The sequence below is a fragment of the Acanthopagrus latus genome, chromosome 22, assembly GCF_904848185.1.
Source record: "Acanthopagrus latus isolate v.2019 chromosome 22, fAcaLat1.1, whole genome shotgun sequence".
Classification (NCBI taxonomy): Eukaryota; Metazoa; Chordata; class Actinopteri; order Spariformes; family Sparidae; genus Acanthopagrus; species Acanthopagrus latus.
The window spans coordinates 14,182,305-14,202,697 of record NC_051060.1 but is presented as its reverse complement, the minus strand read 5'-3'; the positions used below and the strand labels follow the sequence as shown (position 1 = coordinate 14,202,697).

At 41.1% G+C, this 20,393-nt stretch overlaps 1 protein-coding gene across 13 annotated transcripts in view; it reads right to left on the bottom strand.

Annotated features, from left to right (window-relative positions):
• otofa (otoferlin a) overlaps positions 1–20,393 on the bottom strand; it is an 84,443-nt gene that overhangs the window by 23,193 nt on the left and 40,857 nt on the right. For all 13 annotated transcript variants that reach the window (XR_005072442.1, XM_037086006.1, XM_037086011.1 and 10 more), the window contains 12 exons: positions 11,830–11,903; positions 10,959–11,085; positions 10,602–10,656; positions 8,751–8,882; positions 6,860–6,922; positions 6,404–6,488; positions 6,157–6,316; positions 5,700–5,886; positions 3,366–3,552; positions 2,476–2,699; positions 529–637; positions 221–407 (listed from right to left, as the gene is read on the bottom strand). Coding sequence is in view for 12 of the 13 variants with exons in the window: in XM_037086006.1 (XP_036941901.1) it covers positions 221–407; positions 529–637; positions 2,476–2,699; positions 3,366–3,552; positions 5,700–5,886; positions 6,157–6,316; positions 6,404–6,488; positions 6,860–6,922; positions 8,751–8,882; positions 10,602–10,656; positions 10,959–11,085; positions 11,830–11,903 (1,590 nt within the window). In the remaining variant the exon portion in view is untranslated. The remainder of the gene's footprint in view (positions 1–220; positions 408–528; positions 638–2,475; positions 2,700–3,365; positions 3,553–5,699; positions 5,887–6,156; positions 6,317–6,403; positions 6,489–6,859; positions 6,923–8,750; positions 8,883–10,601; positions 10,657–10,958; positions 11,086–11,829; positions 11,904–20,393) is intronic.

The window sequence follows — 20,393 nt, the reverse complement described above, 5'->3', positions numbered from 1 at the left end:
ATAAACTACAGTTTAGTTTATAGCCTGAATGTGTTGAGCATTTTCCAACCACGCTCTTAACGCAGCTACAACAGTCTGCTCCTGGCTGACATTCACTGTACTGTCTGTGATAATTGTCACCGAACACTGAACAGCAAGTTCAAAAGGGCTGAAACTAGATGAGCAATTTATCACAAATTGCTTTCTCACAACCCTTGACCTCGCTCCCGCAACCCCTGACCTGTCTGTGATGACGGGCTTCATCGGAGGCGTGCAGGAGACAGACACCAGGTCGCTCTCCTCGTCCGCCTCGTCCTCGCTGGAGTTCTGGATGAGCTCGTTCTCCTCTTCTTCATTCTCCCCATCTTTCTTTTTCTTCTTTGCTGATGAAGGCTTGCTTACACCATCTATCTGGTTGCCATAATTACCTGTTGGCCAGTGGATGGCAGATATTGATCTTTTTTTGTGCACTGTCACATTTCGACGTTGTATTGTACATTTTGTGGAATGCGGGTCAATGTTAACAAGATGAAGGGAAGGTTTATTTACCTATTGTGATTTCAAAACTTATCGTTTTGTCCCCGATCTTCCTGTCGATCATGGTGGCCTCCAGGAAGGAACCGAAGAGGAAGAACTCGTCTATTTTCCCAGTGGCGCTCTGGTGCAGGAAGGAAAAGACCAATAAAGTGAATAAAACTGGAACCTTTTATTGGACTCGAGCGTGTTCATTTTATTGTTGAGTCTGTGGAGAAATAACTGCAGGTGCTCCTTTTCTGTAATTCACTACACAAATAAAACCTGACCAGTAACCTGAGTTACTTTATTTATGCATCACACTTGCCGGTGCATTTCTACCATATTTAATGCTCTACGATGCTTTAATTAATTGATGTGGTTGTTATCAAACTATTAAATATTGATCCGTACTCATTATTAATTTAAAAGGTATTATTTGCAGCAGTTCATCGCAATTCCCCCAGGACAGTCGCCTCATCTTGGCCCATTGTGATCTAAGGCTATTACAAATGGATGCCAAACTACATTTTATTAGAGCAAGTATATACGAACAATAAAAAACAACTAATTGTCCCTGTATGCCTGAATATGCAGCATCTCCATTATCTGTAACTAACATGACCAACATCCATACAGCTTGAATTCGAGACAGTTTAAGGATATAAGTGAGTATGAGAGTAGTTTAAATAAACTTTATATTAAAGGGTAACTCCACCAATTTTACACATTAAAATGTGTTTAAGAGTCTTGGGAGGTGCTACTGCAAATGTGAAATGCAAAGTAGTTTAAAGCCTTTTCTGGCTCCAGAGGAAGCTGCATGTATGTAGTTACCCTTTAAACCTCACTCATTTATGAGAGTGGCCCAGCAATGAAAACACATAGCTGTAATTCATGTTCTGGTATCATGATTAATGGAATGCTAAATTCAAATACATTTACAGTATCAATCAATCACATCATGCACATCAAAACAACCAAAGGGCTAAAAAAAATTAATTGAATAATAAAACAATGAAAGAAGGGAAGTTAAGATTAAAAGTTAAGTGAGAAGTCTCCTCCAAAAAAAGATGGAAAACTATGCCACTGAGCAGGAGGGGAGGTAGATTTCCAACCTCTCAAAATAACCCGTATGATTTATATCCCCAAAAACTATGTGCGAAGATATTTCCTCCCAAACTTTTCCAATTCTAGGGCAACCCAAGACAAGATGCTGGATTTAGCTATAATCAATGGGAAGATTTTATTTAATCTGGTCTAAAAGAATGATGAAGCATGACTGTAAATTGTACTAGCTAACGTTTAGCATTAAAGGGACGATCGTCAATCATAGAATCGATTCTTGGCTCAAATCGGGATAATCTCTCCAAGAACCAAGTGAACTTCATGATTATGATACAGTATATGGACCGCTGCCCGCTTTCAAGACAAAAAAACTTTTTTCTGTTACACCCCCAGTTGGCTATCCTCTCTTATTCTGAGCATCTTTGATGGTAAAATATAATGCACTAAAACCACTGGTAAATACATGCGACCTTGTTTTCATAGGTGACAAATGATGTGTTAAACCTATTGTAAGTTCAATATTTAGAGAAGAGATTAAAGAGCCAATTTACAACCTTTCTGTGATTAGTATTAGTATGTGTCTCTCCTTTAAAGCAAAGTGCTCGACAACTGGCAAGGACTCATGCTGGCAGTGACTGAGGTTCCCAGGGGACTCATTTACACCATAACTGCCAAGAGGCCAAATAGCTGGCAAGCTCGCCCCGAAGCAAGGCAGCTAATGTTTCTGATTTCCCCAATGGACACTAAATTCCACATGTCTCAATACAAAGGTGGATTGAAGCGTCAGAGTGTTTATTGTGAAGTCAGGAGGTCAGGAGGGGTCAAACAGCATGTCGTTCTCATGGATAACCGGTCAACAGGTTTTCTTTTACTGTTTCGTCAGATCACTGTCAGATCCCATGGGTCGGGTCTTCTTACCTCTGAGATGTTGGAGACACCCTCCACCTGCACCTCGGTGGAGCTCATGATCTCAGGTGCAGTGGTGTCCAGGATCTCCACAGCGACGGACAGCAGGAGACGCGCTCTGAAGGACACGCCCTCTCCGAGACCCTCGTTCAGGTCCTGGTGCTCGTCCATCAGAGTGTACTGACGGGTGGAACCGTACATGTTAGCCCAAGCTGGACCCATGGTGGGCAGGAACCCTGTGAAACAACATATTTCCATTGCTATCAGGTCTTTAAATGTATCTACATCCAGCGCATCAACAATCGACAACAATGACACCCTCAGTTTTACAGAAAGGTAAGTTTCTCGTTCCTTATTGAGGTTTAGAGTCCATGTATCTATCCAGACCATGTAAAAATGATCCCCAAACATTACTGAACTTCATATTTTAGTCTTAAAATAAGTTTGACTATCTTTGATTATTATTTCAGCTCAGCACTTTGATTTTCTTCCACTTCATTTTGTAGAAATTACTTGGAAATGAAACTGTGGACTGTGTTTGCTTTGAATTATATTTTTTGAGCTTCTGAAAGGTCGTGATCAGTCATGCTCACCGATCGTTCTTCCATCCACTGCTGGAAATGTGACAGTACACACTTGTGAAATTTGCAATAGATGGATTTTGTACTTTAATATATGGTAATGTATGTATTGACTGCAAGTAAATCTGAATGTCATCCACTAAATTTATACAGCCGTTAGCGAAGGGTCGTGCGGGTCGTGTGGTTTGATTCATCTGCTGCAGCACAGCTAATTACTACATACTGTAAAATATTAACTAGTTTAGACGAACTCATTAATGTACCGGACAGCTAATCAATGCCAATAAAACAAACTTTGCGTGTGTGTGTGTTCTCATCTACCTTTGTCACCATCGTTCGATATCTTGCGCAGGTCAACAAAGTGCGTTCCTATGGCAACGTCGTTGACCTTATCCGAGTCTCGTATCTGGACCTTCATGCGTTTGCAGAGCGGAGGGAACAGCTCGGTGAAGATGATCTGCTCGTTCCAGATTGGTTCGTAGCTGCTCTTCTGGACTGATGTCTTCCCCTAGAGACACATGAAGGAATCAAATTTAGGTTACTTAACTTTGCAACAGACAACCTCTCTGCTTTAACCCATAAACCTCACTTTCACTACGCGGTCGACCTGCCACTGGGCTTCCATTTTTACCAGAAAGATTAAGGTCGAGTTACGGCACAAAAGGAAGCATGTAATGTCAGCAACCAAAACAGGAAGAGGCTTCGTTTTCCCTGGTCGCTATCCACAGGTTACAGTGAAAGAACTGGAAAAACTGTGGATACTGCAAAGAAAAAGAACGCAATGAAGGTGAAGGTAAGGCAAAACAAGAGTGACGGAAATGTACTCAAAAGAGAGTGTCAGTGTTAAGGGCCAAGTCTGTTTCCTTGTTTGTACTGTTCCCCTTACTACCAGACTTCTTCCTACTTGAACAGTAAGTTCAGACTCATTTATGGTCAATGTTAGATACATGTGACAACACAGACAGAGCCTTCGGGCCGTGTCCTGTGTTAAATTTGTCTGTATTTCTGCTCATTTTCGGAAAGCTTACAGACACAAACCAACAAAGTAGTACATTCGGTAGTCGTGGGGGACAATGTAGAAGCGTCACCAAAAGTTTAAACGTAACACAACCAGAGGACAAGTCTTAAAAGCAGCTGAACTTTTCAAGGAGATGTCAACAGTTGGTGAGAAGTTTTAAACATCAGTATGTCACTTTGCCTGGTCACAGTCAAAGTCAGCCCCAAAACAATATGCACATGCCAATATGTTAATTATATACAGTTGATGTCCTCAATGTGTTATGATCTCTTTTTCTGTGCTTCACATTGGTTCAGCTGAACTTTGATAGTCTATTCTCAATGTATTCTAGGCCAGCAGCAACAATCCCTTGGGCAGGAGTTACAACTGCTAGAAACTTACAAAGAATAAGAGACTGCATGATGTGGAGAGAGTCACTTTCTGCCCAGCAAACTGCGCTAGAACATGGTCAGTTTTGCAGAGACTGTTCATTACCCTCCATCAAATTCAGTGGAAACACTTTGGGAAGGGGACCCTTTACAACCAGCATGGGCAGGAGGTGCGCTACAGCAAGCAATATCCCTTTTAATGCACATACGGGGATGTAAGTGTTTTATCAAAGGAGACATATTATGCTTTTTTGTTTACTTTCCTTTCTTTCCCTCTCTTGTAGAAGTTCTGGTACATGTAAAAGATACTGAAAGTTAGAAAGGTGGAAATCTGCACCAACAGAAGCTCCTCTCCTGCAAAAAGCACTGCTCCTGAATGCCTCATCATTAGTCCTTCATGACATCCCATTACATCAATATCTGCACAATTTCTGACTAGTAGGTAGTTTGGCATGTAAGAATTAGTTTAGCGCAGCTGTTATGTTGTTGTTAGGGGTGCTGGCTCAGGCGTGTGTGAGCTGACAAATCAGAGCAGATGGGGCATTAGGAAAGGGGGCCCTTAAAGGGAAAGGAGCGAAAGCATGTAAACGTATTCTGGTGGTGACCCAAAATAAAATCATGAACCTGAAACAGAGCATAATATCTCTCCTATAAGATACTTGAAAACATGTGAACCTGTCCTTTAAAATGCAGAGATTATCCAGGCATTCAAAGCCATATACAGTATTTCGGACTGGGCAACAGCTCAATGAATTGAGGATTATATAAAAACTTTTTCAATGTATGTGACAAAGTTATTGATCTAAACAGCCTGATGGGCATATTAGGGTCAGAAATAGTTGTGACCTTCTCTAAACTTTGCTTCCCAGACTTATGAATCACCATCTTATTACAAACAGCACTGAAGCCTCAACAAGAGAGTTTTATTAAATGTAGCAAGCTTTTTTTCTCTCTATTTTCTATCTTCTCTTGTATTTTAGTGTATTTATGATAGTGTTTACACAGTAATTGGATCTGTGAAACAATTTGCTTGCTGATTTTTATTCTAACAACAAATAATTTAATAAATCTAAAACGCTAACTCCTTAATAGCCATGGCACGTTGCTCCTCTTTAATAATATATGGAATTATTGGTTAAGCCTTTAAAACCCACACTACAGATGTCTGCGTTTGTATATATCATAGAAGCCACGGTGCATTTTAAGGGCTCAGTAATAACTCCTCAGGGAGTATTAGAATAAGAGATTGCAGGATGTGGAGTGAATTACTTTCTGCCCGGCGAACTGCACTTGAACGTAGGGGTCGACCAAGTCTCTGTTCTCTCCTATAAAGGCCTTCTTCACATTAGCCATGATGCTGGTGTTCATTTTGGGAAGTCCCTCGGCACGGTAGATCTTCACATAGAACCGGGCCCACTGCCTCTCTGCCGGGATGCCCTCCGGGAGCAGGAGGTTCCTGGCAATGAGAGGCGGCACAAAACTCGGTCAGAGACAAGATTGTGGAGTCATCGATTAGACTGAAGAAAAGCACAGCTGGTGGAAAAAGCTCTCTGAGGATGCTTTGTGAGTATCTCTGTGGAGGGTTTTGAGAATGTTTACTTATCGCTGAAATTAAAACCCCTGGCACAAAAATATGCATCATTACCAAATATTTTAATGCTTTTCACCAACGTTTAAGAGACTGTGAATCTGTAACAGCTCAAACACATCTGGAACAGCTCAGTACCCCTCTATGTCGTCTTCATCTGTCTCGTTGGCCTTGTGCGGGGTCTTGATGTTGTCGCCCTTCCCCACCACAGCGATGTCACACTTTATATACCCTTTGCAGCCCGCTGTTATGTCATCGGGGTCGGACAGGATGGCCCACTTGTGGTAAAACTGATGCTCTGGGATAGATGTCAAACAATCACAAACTATGCAGGTGCATTATGACAAGTTATCGGCTGAATATCGGCGCTGCAGTCGTAGTTTACCGGGCTGGGAGTAAACGGTGCCAACATCCATCTTGAACGTTCCCACCAGGGTCCCGCTCCGGAGAAGATTTTTCGAGTGAATAACCTACACAGACAGAGTTAGGAATTAAATATTAAAATAAAAACTCGACAGAATTGGAAACGGCCATGAATAATTAAATGTGTGAGTGCCATGGGGGAAACAGATGGCTATGGACTTTATGTTTAACAAGGGGCTGCATATGTCTGGAACCATTTTTACGTTAAAGAGGCAGTTACTCTCCACCAGTTACTCTGTTACTCAATGCAACATCAGCGATATCATTTTAAGTCTTTACACTCTATCTCCCCTTCTCTGCACTATAAAGTATTAAGGAGCTGTATTACCTTCAGTTCAGGTACTTTTATGCAGCAGATATTCTTTCAAATCTAACCCTAGTGGACCTCGGTGTGTACTCTGAGTTATGGATAACTTACCGAGAGCTTGATGATCTTATCGAACATGACATGAGGGGGGACGTGGAAGTCGAAGACGAAATACTGCAGAGAGAAGAGAAAAAGGCCAGTCCATTAAAATGCATTCTAATCTATCTAAAATGGATAAGACACTCTCCTTTTAGATTTGCTCTGGGAGTAAAGATGTGCCACAGTGATTGTTATTAGATAACTTTGACGTTCAGACGATATCAGTGCAGAGCTCAACCGAGGAACTGAGGGAATGAGAAGTGAAGCAATACGTTCAGTTCTGTGGAGAAAAAAGATGAGTGGACTTGAAAAGAACTGGCTGATTTGAAGCTTCGACATATCTTTGCTGTAAGACTTTTCAGGTGTCTCTGTATTAGTACTGCTATGCTGCAGCTTATGTGCATGTCTAGTATTGACAGGGGCTGGTCAGCATGGATGAACACGACAAGAACTCAGACTTCTCTGTTCCCATGTATCCCCCCTGAGCTGCCAGAAGTCAGTCCCAGTTGGGGATGGTCAAAGCAGCCACAGCATCTGCAGTTGACAACAGCAAGGACACGAAGGAGAGAAAATCCCCAGCCATAATCATAAAATCACTAAATTTTATGAATTCTTGAGTAATGAGAAACTTTATACATTTTGTCAAATGCTTTCTATGAAAAATTCTTAATTATTTGGGCCTTCTTGTTAAATCGGCAAATGTTTTACATTAAGTTATTTCTTTCTTTGTGTAGAAAATGTTGTGACCGTTCGTCCAAGCGATGCGTGTATTTATTTGCATTTAGAGTGGGCAAATCATGTCTGCTCCCAAGTGTTCACTCCAGATGAATGTTGAGATGCCTACTGCCTGACTGATTATCACGGATTACAGAGAATCTGAAAAAGCACAGAACTGTAGAGCAAGTTAAAGCAACATGACGTAACTTTTTCCCCTTAAAATAACATCTTCAAAATCATGTTGATGGTACAGTGTCTCTATCACTTGTCTCTGCACTGTGTATAACTTCAGTAAGAGGGTAGGATCACAGCGTTACATACATGTCTACTATAAGAACTGCAAAGTCACCGACTCTGAACAGACTGGAGGCTCTGGACAGGAGGAGAGAGGTAGAGTTTGCCTGTCCACGGGGGATTTTCAGACAAACAGGAAGAATCAATAGCAGACAAACTGTCACTTCCACTCCCTGCAGGACACAAACTGGAGGCTGAGCTCAGCACGACCCTCATCACCACAAGCTACACTCCCTACTGTTCAGGAACGAGAACTCTCTAGTTCGGAGCCTTGTGTTTTATTTTGGTGCCAATAAATCATTACAACATTTGGCCATGGAAGAGAACACAGCCAGCATCTACTTTGAATTTTACTTCCTGCATCTTCACAGAAATCGTTGTGGTTGCAGCAGAATCATAACTGCTTTCACCCAAAAGTCAGCGATGCATTATTAAATGTTAATCATAGCTACTTCAAGTCACATGAAACTTTCAAAATAAAGTGGGATTTTACAGACTCTAATAAATGTTGCATTCACCTTTCAGATACTATAGTATACTATAGATTCTTCTGGCATATACACTTTATATACAGTACATTGAATTCAATGCACCATGACACGGTGATTTTACCACTTTGAGCCAAATCCAATCTGTGTCTCATTCAGCTTCAACAACAGAACTCAGCCGGGCCTCAGCGTTGGCTATAACGTGATTGTAGGCAGTTTATGTCCATACTACTGCATAGGTTAGAAAATGAGATCAGCATTTGAAGTACAACTGTTTTTATAGGTGAAGCAATAACGAAGAACGGGAAGGACAAAGTGATGCTGACATGAAGCAAAGAGAAAGTTCATTTATAGATAAAAACTGTTCATTGCCTTCATGGAGGATTACATCTTAAATATCTCACCTCGTTGTAGTAGGGGCAGTTGGTGGACTCCTTCATAGACGTGTACTTCTTGTCGTCTCCGATCTCCACACACACCACGGGGTCCATGTTGAGGCCTATCAGCTGCCGGGCCTCGACCACTGTGATGCTGATCTGATGGGAGGTATCAGCACATCAGATACTGTATTGAAGCTAAAACTACCTGACCTCCCTCCAACAGTGAGTTCAGCTGCAGTAATGCCATTATCATAAATCACGCAACTATGCAGTAATTACCCTGAGGACGGTCCAAAGGCAAAACACACTAATCGGTCTTTCACAAACTCTAATGATCCTGATTCCAGCCAGCAACATTCTTTATGTGAGAAACTTTGCCAGATACTTTTTAGTCTGGGATTTTACTCGGACATCTTCCCAGGCTAAATAAAGTAGCATATGTTAGATAAACTAGATTCAGGCTAAAAGTTTCTTTATCCAAGTAATATCCCTCTGGTTTAATTAGCTGTTGGGTAATGAAGGGGAACACCGAGAAACAGTCTGCTGCCGACAATTACACCCAGATTTCGGTGTGTTTTTCTAAATGTATTCATGTGTTTAAATAAAATAGGTCATTAAAGTAGGCCATGGGCTTACATTGGAGGCCAATTACACTGTGTCCACAATTATTTTCTCTGTTTTTCTTTGATGCTGTGGTGAATAAATTCAGTGTGGTAGTCACAGTGAGAAAACAGCCATGGTGTCAATAAGACAAAGGTGCAGATATGCGTAACCTGTAAAACTGTAAATTGTCACTTTTTTTTTTTACATGTTGTTTTTGTACGTATTAACAAACAAGTATAATGTGTTGGTTAGTGAACTTTAAACGTGCTGGTAGGCAGATTTGGTTACCTTTGGAAGGAGTGAGGCTAGCTTTTTCCCCATGTTTTTCAAGCTAAGCTAAGCTAGGCTAACTGGCTGCAGGATTCAGCCTTATGTTAGCTGAGAGATTAAAGAGAGGTATTAAATTTTCTCATGTAACTCTTAGCACAAAAGTAAAAAGTGTTTTGTGAAAGCTAAGTATGCCCAGTGGTATCAGCTTGTTTTAACATTAAAGCTTTATGGTAAGCTAGTTTGTCTCCATTCAAAGTTCTGTCTACCACTGCCTCTAAGCTTACTAATTACACTTACCAGATACACTGTTTTCCGTTAGTACAATTTGTGTATCAGTGTAAAAATTATGTCTCTGCTGTTCACAAAGAAATAGTTACAGTGTTTTTAATTAACAGCGGATGACAATGTTGAATAGTGAGCATTAACAGTGCCGGTAGGCAGACTCTGACTTTGAAAAGAGCCAAGCTAGCTGTTTCAACCTGCTCTCAGCCTTTATGGTAAACTAAGCTAATCAGCTTGAAGCGCCATAAAATATTTGAGTGAGATTAATCCTCCCATTAGCAAAAAAGTATTTTTCCTCAAATAACAAACTATTCTTTGAAAGTGCACCTCAAGCCAGCTCCATGTGCAATAACTTAGTTAGTTTGTGTTACTTATGTTTGTATTTTTACAGCATCATGTACAATTAATTGAAGCTGCACTTAAATGTACAAATGTAATACATAAATATACCCAGATTTGAATGGTCACAACAAAACATCGCAATTTGTAGAAAAAGTGTCAAGAGAACGAGACATAAGTGGAGATGAACACATGATATCTGCACAAACCTACATCAATGACTGTCACACCTGTGTAAAGGCAGGTAGAGATGTGTGTGTTTAATATGCACACACACAGAAGAACACCTAGACACACACACACACACACACACACACACACACACACACACACACACACACACACACACACACACACACACACACACACACACACACACACCTGATAATCCACTGGTCGTCCAGAACTTGGCTCCATCTTGATATCTGGCTTTGACCTGAAGAAATTGAACAAAATACATTTTTATCAGTAGATTGAAAGAGTGCATCAAATCTCTTGCACAAACTCAATTATAAGTTTGAATCTTAAATTGTGAATGCTCTCATTTTGTTTTCACTCCAAGGTTGGATATGTTGCTATACTAATGAATGGTAGCAGCTTAGATTAATCCTGCAGCATCAGCAGTTTGAGATGCTCAGCACTGACTATGGCAGGTTGTGTGTTTTAACCCGATGTGTGTTGACATATTTGAGTGTATTTCTCTGGCATGCTGTCTCAGTGCATGAACAAATATAAGACCTCTTGTTAGAGACGTTGGTGGTGACGGCTGTGACAGAGGCCAGAGAGATGGTGTCAGGATCCAGAGACCCAGCAAGACGCATTGCCTTCCTGTCCAGGTCCTCCATGTCCAGGATTGCAGGCTCATCTGGACAATTGAAATGAAGTAATCAACAATAGAACTCTGGATATTTTTTAACGATGATTCCAGTACATTTTTATATACAATGTATGTTAATTCCATTGTAAGTCGCAAAATCATCTTTTAAATGGCCTAATTGTAAATGCAATATAGCAAATCGTTTTCAAAAAATCCAAACCATTCAGACATCCAGTGTGTCGGATTAAGGGCTTCTAGTGGCATGGTTATGATTGCAACCAAATGAACACAACACAATATAAATAAATAAAGGTAAAAGGGACCTTGGTCAGTGGCCCTAAGCTGACCGAGGTAACAATATGTCAAATAAATTGTTCAATTTGACTTTCAAAATAAAAGCTCTGCAGTCAAGTTGGTGATAAAAAAAAAATTATGGCCCTTTCAAAATAAAGCTTGGTGACAAACTGTTAACATTTGATTAATATGTTTGGAAAGTTATTAACATTGTCAACTGGACACAGTTTGGTAAGATTTAGGCACAAAAACTACTTAGTTAAGGTTATGCCCAGAAATCACATGGTTAGGTTTAGGAAAAGACCTGTTGGGTTCAAATTGGTACATTTGGGTTACGGTTATGGAAGGTAAGGGTTTGGGTTACATATGCAAACTTAATTAGGTAACACATTCAAAACATTTCCCTCCTGGTTCTTGGTCACAGATGGGATGCAAATCCAGATCTCCAGAGGAAAACTCCAGTGGATGACCCGTCCAACCAACCCCTGAGTGTTTTACCTCCTTTCTTGTGATCGTCTTTAGAGATCTTGATCTTTCCGAGCTTCATGGCTGAGAAAACTCCCTTCCCTGCTCTGGTGGAGGAGTCAGCAGATGGGAGGAGAAAGGGGAGGAAACATACATCATGAAGAGTTAACTTGTTTCTAATTCAATTCTGATCTGATCAACCAGTTCTATGTTATCTTTATCTTACTAAGCTCACCATCAGTTGACTCAACATTATGTACTGAGCTTGACTTAAGCAGAAAACCCCACTGCCCAATCATGGCCCTGATAAAAATGCAACCCAACACCTCAACGTCCATATATCATAGACATCTCTCTAACTTGGCTGGACATTTAATTCCGCTGGATTAAATCCCCCCTCTCGCCAGCACCCCCACCAATTCTCCAGACCCTCAATCACAAAACAAGAGTATCTGGTGTCTCCACATTGATATGAACTGGATCACATATCACCGCACCAACAAAGGGCTTGTGATGCCATCAGCGGAACGACAAATGAGGGGCCTTAATAATTAAAAATGAGTGTGACCGTCCAATTTGCTGCGGATATGGATACATGTCAGGGAATTAATGAATAGGAAGGTTTTCCTTTTGTTTCCTGCGGCATTCAGAGTCGAGTGTGTCAGAGTTCAAGTTCTGCTCTGATCTTTCGCCCCGTTATTCTAGAGGCAGCCTTCAACCTCATGACATGGAATATGTGGAGAACTCGTTCCAAAGAAAAGCGCTTCAACATCTCATTCGATTAATTCGTGGCTGAGTACTGAGAGAGATTTATAATAAAAGCCTTCAGCTACATGAATTGTCAAGAAAAAAAAAATGAGCCACTCGTCAATATAGAGATAAAAAAGTGCTTCCATACAAATAAAATCAAAGACATTCACACTCAAGGACACGCTTTGAATCTCAGCCTCTGTCATGCCTTTAAAACACAGTTTTATTAGCATATTTCCAACAAGGACGGGCAAGTTTACTGATTTATCAGCACATGCATGTGCAAAAGTTTGAAATAACCCTTTGTAGATTTTTTTTTCTCTGTTAATTGGAGCTGAAACCCTGAAACCATCAGTTAACCGGCAGAACATTGACGAGCAATTTATAAAAGACACTTTGGTTTCTGGAAAATTGAGAGAAACTGGGCAAATGTCCATATATCCTGACACGTTATCGACTGTACAGCTAGAATGACTGATTAAAAAAGCAATTAATTAATAATGAAAATTATCAGCACCTCCTTCTGTAATTTAAATTCCGATTCATGCAATTTGATGTTAAAATGACACACACACACACACACACACACACACACAATGTGTGAAAAAAAAAAAGTGTTTCATACATACCACATGAGAGACACCACTCCACAGAGAGGTCAGATCACCATAGATCCACCCAATATGTTTCCTCCCCAAGCTTCCCTCTGTCTTAAACTATATTTCCATATCCTTCACCTGTCAGGTGCAGGTAGTCCAGACCAGCCAGGTGGATCAAAAATGGACAGAGGAGTGGAGGATGCAGGAGAGAGGAGGTGGAGGAACATAGCTGGAGATAGAGGGAGAGGAGGAGGATGGAGTGGGCTGGGCTCTATTCACCACCGAGGAAGACTGCAGCTGCAGTTGAGCCTCCGGTGTTCACAACTAACTTTATGTGGTATTGTGCTGAAGAAGATGATTGATCAACTAATTGAAAAAAAAAGCTAATCTCAGTGGCACCAGCTGAGCGTTTCAGAATATGCAAATGCAGGTGTATTATTTCCTCTGTGAGTAAAATTGCTGCTCACATCACCCACAAAAGGTAACTGAACCAAAACTTAACTTGACTTACGGCAACATTATGTAGAAATTGGCACCGAGAGGAGAAGGTAACCGATACCGACTGAAACAAGATGCATATGAACACAGCACAGCCTTCATCCCTACAAGCTCTTTGGCACTTTAACAACGGTACGCTTCCTTTGTGTCTGAGAGAAACCAAGGGTCAACCAGAGGTCGAGGTTCATGTCGGAGAAACATAAACAACCGATGTCGTGTTTATTGTGATGAAGACAGCCGACATGTACATCAGCTGCTGTGGGAACAAAGTTCTAGTAGGTGAAGATGCTGCAGCTCTACCTGCAGTAAGGAATCAATCTCCTGCCCAAAAGCATTTCATTTCCACCAAGGCAGAGAAGAGAGTCATTGGAGATCCGATTAAGGGAACAAATTGAACCACTTTCTTTTCCCTTCCTTTGCTGTGCCAAGTTAAGAATAAAAACAAGGACAAACATCAGAGACGAATGCTTTCAGCGAGAGGCCATGTCTGGACTTAAAACGACAGATTCAAAATTTAACAAGCCATGCCTCTCTGCTGATATAATGACGAAATATAACCTTCAAAGATGTCGGTGAGGAAAAGCAAAGAGAGTTCACAAGAGGGGCTTCCAATTAGAGCCAGGAAAATATGCAAATTCACACATTGCTGATGAAGTTGGCAGGTGAAACTCACAAAATGTCAAACTTTAAAAGAAAATACATTGGCGGAACTGAAGTTGAGAATCAAAGAGGAACGATATACTTGTTATTTTCTCTTTCCTTTGGATTCTTTGATCTGCAAAAAGACCGTAAAATGGATCGGGGACGATCACGTGAAGCTCATTCAAGCGTTGCGCCGGCACAGAGATAAAAAGCTTGCTATTGTTTGCAAAGCTAGCGGCTGCATATTTAAGAAGCGGATAACTCAGTCAACATATGCACATGTGATTGGAGCTGAAAATGTACTGTACTGTTTGTCTGAGGGAGACTGTGAGGGGAATCAATAATACATTAGAGCAGGAATACATTTCCCCATTACACGTGTAAATTGCAGCAAAGACGTACGATCAAACCGAGGCTTTGGAATTATTACCAGGGTTATTCGATGGGTACCTGGCAGCTCGATTTCTATCTCCTCAGTAAAACAGGTTTCAAACAGTGAATAAAACATGCTCCTCACAGTTATGGATTCATCTTTAATGTGCATGTGAAGCAGTGGGATGAGGAGCGGAGCGTGGCTTTTTTAAAAATTGCGGTTAACTCCAGAGATCCGTCTTTGAAACTGCTGCGAACGAGTGGTCAAACATTGAAGTGTGAAGAACGTGTGAAGCAGAACTGAACAGCAATGTCTCTTTCCAGAAATCACGACTGGTCACTCAAGATAATCCACAGAACTTGTCAGAAGCAGCTTCATTTTCCCTCTACTGAACTAAACCGTGTCACCACACGGAAGTAAATCTGCATCTGCTCACAGACAAGACCTCTGTGTCCGTGACAGTGCAGCATGCAAACATTAATGGAGTCCTCTTCAACTGAACTATAACATTTAACAGATTAGTTAGCTACCTATTATAAACTAGTGCCTTCTAGTTTCTAGCAAAAAATTTTAGATGCGTATATAGCACCTCAGGAAAGAGGAAACACGTGTTTTGTAATTTGAAGTGAACTTCCCCTTTAAGGTTGAACCAATTCTTACAACTTTATATATGACTGATGGGCAGAGCTATGCATCATATTCTATTAAAAAAAAACACATAGTTTGTAAGTGCTAACTCATCTAGCCTCTATGCTAGGTGCCTGAAGCTAATACTGCATACACACAAAGAATGCTGGGGAGAACAGGAAAACCTTCCATCATGATGACTTCGAGCTATCGGCTCATTAATACAAGATTGTTACCCCGCTGCTAGATTCATTGCCACATCATTTCAATAGCTTAAATGATCTACTTTTCTAGCTGCAGATTTTGAGTGGTATGTTAACAAGTGAAATAAGATATGAATTAGTGTTAATATTAGATGTTATATAGATGTGACTGCCAGTAATTGTCGCTTTGACACTTTCACCACATGAAAGATATCGTCATTCCAAATATCACAGACTCAGGATTACAACTCGGAGGCTGATGATTTGGTGATGATCTGATTACGGGCTAAATGGTAATGGTAACATTCTTGGTAAACTATGATTATACAGTTGGACTGACTGTTAGATACTCTATCCCCCCTTTTTTTAAAATTTTTGCTGTGTTCATGTTTACTATATTAATCAAAATGTACTATCTTCGTTGTTCACTGGTGATTCTATATAATATACATAGTATATGTATATTCTGTACAAATGGTTTCACTTGTGTTCTTGGCATCTCTTTCGATGTATAATCGCCATCATTGCATTCCAATAACTGCTTTCACACTTTTAGTGAGGACAGTTACTCATGAGGTAAAAAATTCAATGGCCAACTTCTGTCCACGGTCTTTACTGGAAGTATGTTTAGCTTACTGCGAGGCTGTAACTTTGAATAATATGCTAAATGAAATAAAACTGCTCCTTCCGTTTTAATTACGGCCAGACTTTGGTTCTAAACATGACATATAGCACATTATCATAAGTATTGTGTTTTGCCCATTTGCATTTTCTCAACCCCTTAACTATGGATGAGAATAAATGAGTAAAGGGAGAATAAAAAAGTAAGCCGCTACTGATCAATAATTCATTTACATATACTGTGTGTTCTGCTCCAAGTGCTCTGCTGAATGGAGCTCAGTGAGCCGGCCTGCCTGCCCACACCTGCTCTTTCCCTCTCACACATATAGTGGAGTGGACGCACATACAATATTTCAGTGCTTCCAGGAGCCGCTGGGCCGGAGCCAGAAAGAGAACCGGCTTGTTCTGATAAGACGGTTGGGGAATGAAAAAGCAGAAGTCAATGTTCTGTAACCTTATTGAATGCTCTGCAGTCCTCTGTCACCCTCTCGCTCCATACTTTTTTTCTGTCTGGCAGATTTCTTTCCTCTACTTCTCGGGGGCATCAACTCATGTTTTTAATGCACTTTCAACTTTGACTTTGACTTTAGCGAGGAACTCTTTACTTTTACACGACCCGGCAGATGAACTGGAACGTTAATGTCATTGACGGCTGCGATATTGACATCCTCTCTCAAGTGCTTTTGTGTAGCTGCTTCATTTGCTGCCAGGAAGATTAATTAATATTCTTTGCCTGTGATCTTGTGAAGTGTTCATAACTTTACCCTCATTAGTGTCACACAGATAGAAGCACATGCAAAATTAATGGCCTCACGCCCAAAAATGAAAGCGTGCTTCGAGCCTTCATGGCCTACATACAGCAACAAAACAAAACAAAATCTTTAGGCAGTTTGGCGTTTATATTTGTGATTCTGTGTGTGCATTTATCTCTAGAATAAATGTCCTCATGATCTCAGAGCTTGTTCGTGCCGATGATTCATCATCAATGCAGCGTGGGGGAGCGAGAAAGTGGAAAAGAGGAATGATGGTGAGGAAGATAAAGAGGAAGGAGGAAGTAGGAATAGAACATGAGACAACAACCAGCTTTTCTATGAACATCCATTACTTTTTTAAATTTTAATATTCACTCCAAATAGCTCTCTTGCATTTTTTACTCTGTTATTGCATCAACTGGACTGGAAAGAGGAAAAACCCCTGAACAATGTCAAAGACCAAAAGGCTTTCAAAGACCAAATGTTCCTCTTCTCTCAGCATCCCTGATGACGTCTGAGAAATTTCAACAACTCTTTTCCCTTTTTATCAACTAATAAATATTAAATAAATATAAAAACAGCAGCTCTTCCAAATCCTTGTGTTCTCTTATATGGGACAAACAATCAGGTGATGCAGAAAAACTGGGATTTACCCCGAGAGGGGGAGACATGTCTTCATGTCATCGTCGTCTGCTCCCACATCAGTGCTTGAAAACACAAAAATAACAGAGAGGAGCTCTTACACACTCGCTCACAGCACTCAGGTTTACATACCGTACTATCACACACGAGCTGAGAACGAGAATCACGGCAAAACCACTGCAAAACACAACAGCAGAGCTGACAGAAACAGAGCAGTCCCTCGAGAGACTACAGCTACAAGAGGAGAAAACAGGGAATGTCAAAAATTCAGGAGGCAAAGGCTTCAATCCAGAGCCTGTCTCAGCAGAAGGAAACAAGAGAGGACAGCAGAGAAGAAGGAAACACAACAACACATCCTTTAGATTATTCACAGGATTGAGAGCAAAGAGTCAGAAAGTTGGCAATACTGATTTATGAATATCAGTCACATGGTGTAACAAAGTTCTAGTGTTGTGGCTCTGGAAAAACTATAAAAATGAAACGCTGTCAAGCTAAAGCGATGACAGATTCAGTGGTGGCATGGCTAATGTCTCGCATAAAATGTCAACGACTGGTGTTTGTCCATTCAGGTGCACCCAGAAAGCTTTGCCTTTAGTATATGTGTAGGTTACTGTATAAGAAGTATCTGATTTCACTATTAGCTGATCTAATGTTATGATGTTTCCACAGGGAGTCAGCGCTGCAGTGAGCCGACCCACTGGGATAATAAACAAGTGAGATTAAGGACTTGCACACCGCCTGCACCACAGTGCCGTGTAATGATACATCATCAACATGTGACGACAGAGCTGTCTTTGAAGACACAGCAAATTACGCCGATGGACAAATGAATCACACGTTGGCAAAAAAAAACCCCATAATAAATAAATCATCACTTGTTTTCAGTGAATTATCCTTTCAAGATAAGCTTCACTCGGGCTGAATCGTCCCCTTGGCTCGGATTTGATGTTATGCAAATGAACCATGCATATTAAAATGGTTTGAATAAACACAATGACTATTTACGTTTTGGTGTGGCCGCGCTGATTAATTCATCAAGTGATTTTTACCAGAAAAAAAAACAAAAAAAAAACAATCCTGTCCTGTAGCCCTTAAGCCAGTGGTACAGTATGATCGCATTCTACCATGCAACCCCATTTTATCTCATTGTTTGTTCTTTTCTTTTCCAGTATTTGATGTCCACAGATCAAATGACAATTGGGGCCTTGAATCCTTTCTCTTCCTGTCTGGCAACTCCCTCTGCATGCACTATTCAGCAGATCTGCTTCACTGGCAGCAAAACCTTGCAGAAGGTGATTTATTTATTAGGAATAACAAAACCCCTGCAAAGCCGTCTCATTGTGGAGCCGCAGACGGGACAGAATGTTTCATGGCCGCCGCCATAAAACATCCTGCAGACACAGAGACGATTTGGAGGAGGGGGGCAGAGGCTGCAGGAATGAGAGGCGATGGCACTGGTACGTTCATCTCCGAGTGCAATTCCACTCAATTAAGAGGATGAGGAGGAACCAGTACGTCTTAACAAGCCACCTACACCCTGTTGCAGTTGTCTTTTAAAGTTGAAATGAAATCCGATGCCAAATGGAAACTGCACTGTGCACACACTCTCCTGTCGAGCAAGCAGCATATATGACCTTTATGGCTGCAGGTGATATAACAGAAATAGACAGCAGTGGGTGGAGCTCTGTGTGCCATGTAGACGCAGCTCCTCTGTTTGTTCTTCCATTCTGAGGGAGTAAACCCAGAGCAGTTGTGACACTGCATGGGAATAATCCATTATAGAGGAGCTCTTGTTTTAGAAATGCAGTGTAACTTCTCTTCTCACACAAGCTTTAGAGCTGGCATTGTTAAGAGTGTAGCAACCAAAAAGGGCACGCTAAATTTTGAATGTATCCAACCAAAACAATCCCACAACCCCTTCCGTCGAGAGCCAAACCAAAGCACATGAACACGCCCCGTCAGACTACACTGATGCCAGCTGCCTCTAAGTGCTCACTGACCGGCTGGCAGACGCACTAGCGGCTAGTTTCCTACGCAAAACAAGCTTTCTTAGCTCTTTCAGTGTCATACATGCATAAAGGAACAACACTGTAAGATGCCACAATCATGTAACAAAGGCAAAATAGTAATCACGAATGTCTGTAAAGACTACCTAGTGCGGCGGTTTGTCCTTACTGCTGTATGTTGTGTGCTTTGTGCAACGTTAGCCGCTTAAAGATTATGTTGCAGTGCAGTAGCTTTGTTCCTCTGCTCAGGGGCTGTGTGCTTTGTGCTAATGCTAGTCATTCAAGGGTGTGTTAGCAGCAAAATGAGTATGTTGCTGCTGCAGCTCCTCTTTTATTAAGTTCAGGGGTTGTGTGCTTTGTGCTACTTGGTTGACGGCTGAACTACGGAGTGTGTCACTGCTGCTGCTGCTCACTCATCACTTTGGCAAGCAAAAAGTGCAAGAAGTGAAAAGGATAGCGTGCACACAGGCAGACTGGTATGTACATACATACACAGCCAGGTAGGCCTGTCTCTTCATATGGGCCGAATGAGACGATTGGACGGGCTTATTAGAGGCCTGCAACAGCCACAGTTACTGGATTTATTCCTTTTATTTGTCAAAACATTTGATTTATTTATTGCTGTTGGGAGACCAAGTGATTTCCTACGAGCATAACAACAAAGTCTTCTCGAATAACGTATCAACCCTCGCTTAAATTAAAAACTTGTACAGACTGGTGACCACCCGAAAATTCTGAGACTGTCATCGTGCCTTCAGGACACATAGCCCTCCATGATGGTGTCAAAGGTATTCGACTTAAAGCAACATTATTATTTCACCTGCACCAAAGAGGAGATTAAACAACAGACACAGCAAACAACAAACCAAAAGTTGGGGAGAATC